Below are 3,241 nucleotides of genomic sequence, written 5' to 3' on the forward strand. Positions count from 1 at the left end.
TTGATAGAGAATGTATAGCTAAGACCACATACATTGTGAAAAACAGGTGCTTTCCCCCTAAGATCAGGAATAAATAACAAGCCTTTCCCTTCTCACACTCCTTTTCAACACCACACTGGAAGGTCTAGATAATATCATAGGACAATTAAAGAAAAGAAAGGGCATTCAGAATGAGGATTCTAGGGTGTCAATATTTGTTACACTCTGTGATGGGATTAGTAGGAATAATCAAGTGATGTGGTGAAAGGACCTCTCATTCCATCTATAATCTGAGGAGTGTGTGTCAAGGGTATTGTTCTCCCAAAACAGACCATAAATGTTTCTCTTACAAAAGACAAACACTAAGGTCCACACACTAGGAAAAACAAACAAGTTTCTCTTAGCAATTGGTAACTTTGATGACTTTCCTAGCCCATGTTTATTACTGAGTGAAAATAAATTTCATAGTAACCAGTTTGCCAAGCCCCCCTTTTATGTCCTTGTTTCTAAGGCTGTAGATGAAGGGGTTCAGCATGGGGGTCACCACGGTGTACATCATAGCAGCTGCTATATCTGTCTCAGCTGAGTGCGAGGATGAAGGGTTGAAATACAGGAATATGATGGTGCCATAGAAGAGGCAAACAACAGCCAAGTGGGAGCCGCAGGTGGAGAAGGCCTTCCATTTTCCCTTTGTGGACGGGACTCTCAGGACAGCGCCAGTGATAAGAATATATGACACCAAGATGCAAATAAATGGAACGATCATTATTATTCCTGCTTCGATAAGGATCATCATCTGGTTGAGGTGGGTGTCAGAGCAGGAGAGTTTCAGCAGGAGGGTGACATCACAGAAGAAGTGGGGGATGGCGTTGTCCTCACAGAAGGAGAGTGGAGTCAGCAGCAGGGTGTGCAACAGGGCATTGAGGATGGCGATGACCCAGGACACGGCCACCATCACGGCGCAGAGCTGGTGGGTCATCTTTGTGGAGTAGTGTAAGGGGTGGCATATGGCCACAAAGCGGTCATAGGCCATGACAGCCAGGAGGAAATTGTCCATGTCGGCAAGGACGATGAGAAAATACAACTGTGTAAGGCAGCCAGAGAAGGAGATGGCCTGACTCTCTAGTATATGGTTGACCAGCATTTTCGGGACAGAGGTGGAAGAGAAACAAATGTCCACGAAGGACAGGTTGCTGAGGAAGAAGTACATGGGGGTGTGCAGGCGGGAGTCCACGCCAATGGCCAGGAGGATGAGCAGGTTCCCCAGGACAGTAGCCAGGTACATGCTGAGGAACAGGAGCATGAAGAGGAACTGCTGCTGTTGGGGCAGCCTGGAGAGCCCCTGGAGAAGGAACTCGGAGACACTGGACTGGTTTCCCCCTCCCATGGGTCTGGCCCAGGGGCAGAAAAGACACAAACTTTAGAAACCAAAAGCTAAGGGTTTGACCTCAATAACCCAAGTTCCAGTCACAGCTGTATTAACAAATCCTGTGTCGCAGTTGTTAAATCAGTACCTGCTCCTATTCCCCACACCCTCAACTTCCAATTCCCAGCCCCAGACAATGCTGATATCACTAGATTCAATTTTATTTTAAGATTTATTTTACTTATTTATGCATACATGAGCTGGGGTGCAGGCCAGAGGTGTGGGGTTGAGAGGATTCACCAGAGACAGAGTGGGGAGCAGAACAGGCAGACTGACTGAAACACACTGCTGAGGGGAGCAGCGGGCAAGACAAGAGAGGTCTGCTGCACCATGTGGGTAGCTTTCTTGCTGGGGATCGAACTTGTGTTGCAGAGGCTGCTGATAGCTTCACAGTGCTGAGACTTAACCCCTTGCATCACCAGGGAAGCCCTCACTAAACTCAATTTTAAAATTTTATCAAATAACAGAAACATAAGGTACATAGAAAGTCCTTCTTTTTCTACTGTGTACTTCTCCTGTAATAGTCACATTTAGCCCACTTTGTAGTAGCACATAGACAATAAAAACAGCTGATTGCTACTGAGTTTCTCTCAACCTCCAGCTGATGGATCCAGGACACTTACTATATTTTATTTGGTTCTAACCAAATAAAATAATTAAAATAACTTGTCTTCAGGCTACACCTGAAGACAAGGAAGATTTAACCAAGGGGGTTCCTCAAGGACCTCCACTCATCAGTAAAGAAATACTGACAGCTCCACTTTTGTCATCTCACCTGGAGGAGCTGGTGCTGCGACTATCAAGCCTTCACTTTGGAGGAACTGGGCAATGCTCTTATTTTTTACAAGGTTTGGAAAACCTTGAAAATGGAGGCAGGTGCTGAGCTCATGGAGAGCGAAGTGCACGACCTTAGCGCTCTGTGCAGGAGGGATGTTTGGGGGAGTCAGAGGCAGGTATTTACTGTAGCTTCCATGGCCGTTGAGACCAGATTCCCTGTGAGCCTCATTACAGACAAGCAGAAAGTAATCATCCCACCAATTTCCTGGTCCCTGTGGACCCAACAATGATGACAAAGTATATTCTCTGACTCCTGGGTCAGAGCTTGGGGACAGAGTCTGGGTGGAGACAAATCCCACAGAAAATTCCCTGAGACTTCGAATTGCATCACCTTGCTGATATGGGTTTATGTTTATGACATTACAGTAATTAAAAGACTTTTTTAAAATTTTCTTTGCTCAGGAACTGACTGGGGTAATTAGCATTATCTAAGTGGATTCCCTTTGTTCCCTCCCATCTGGTCGTTTATTATGTAGAGTTAGTGATTCATTTGCAGACAGTAAAGGTGGAGCTTAACATCAGAGTGGTCCTTCATTCTTTATAGCCTTTGGTGTAAAGGGTAACTAGTTTGTCTGGGCCAGGAGATAACCATATCAGAGAGAGCATAGCAGGCTATGATTCCCTGCCATGGTAGAGTTCTTTTTTTTATGATTTATTTATTTATGCATACAAGAACTGGGTACAGGCCAGGGGTGTGGGAGGTGAGAGGATTCACCAGAGACAGAGTGGGGAACAGAACAGACAGACTGACTGAAATACACTGCTGAGGGGAGCAGCAGGTGAGCCAAGAGAGGTCTGCTGCACCATGTGGGTAGCTCCTTGGCCAGGGGTTGAACTGGAACTTGTGCTGCAGTGGCTGCGGACAGCCTCGTAGTCCACATCTTAACCCCTTGCACCACCAGGGAGGCCCAGACTTCTTTCTGGTTGTATACCTGGCTTGCCAGGTAGGAAATAATAGGTAGGAATATTGATCATTAGGCAGGAAAATAGGATCATTCT

The 3,241-nt window shown here is 46.1% G+C and overlaps 1 protein-coding gene across 1 annotated transcript; it reads right to left on the reverse strand.

Annotated features, from left to right (window-relative positions):
• Window positions 1-392: 392 nt before the first annotated feature.
• LOC119251814 (olfactory receptor 1361-like) lies at window positions 393-1,366 on the reverse strand. The gene has a single exon (XM_037519095.1). It carries the CDS (start codon window positions 1,364-1,366, stop codon window positions 422-424), a length of 945 nt encoding a protein of 314 aa, XP_037374992.1. The 3' UTR covers window positions 393-421.
• Window positions 1,367-3,241: the final 1,875 nt, after the last annotated feature.

Source organism: Talpa occidentalis, unplaced genomic scaffold (assembly GCF_014898055.3).
Source record: "Talpa occidentalis isolate TD23 unplaced genomic scaffold, MPIMG_talOcc4v2.1 talOcc4.2, whole genome shotgun sequence".
Taxonomy (NCBI): Eukaryota; Metazoa; Chordata; class Mammalia; order Eulipotyphla; family Talpidae; genus Talpa; species Talpa occidentalis.

What these genes read in the sequence shown, in the direction of transcription:
- LOC119251814 (XM_037519095.1), bottom strand. Translation starts at nt 1,366, where the DNA reads ATGGGAGGGGGAAACCAGTCCAGTGTCTCCGAGTTCCTTCTCCAGGGG.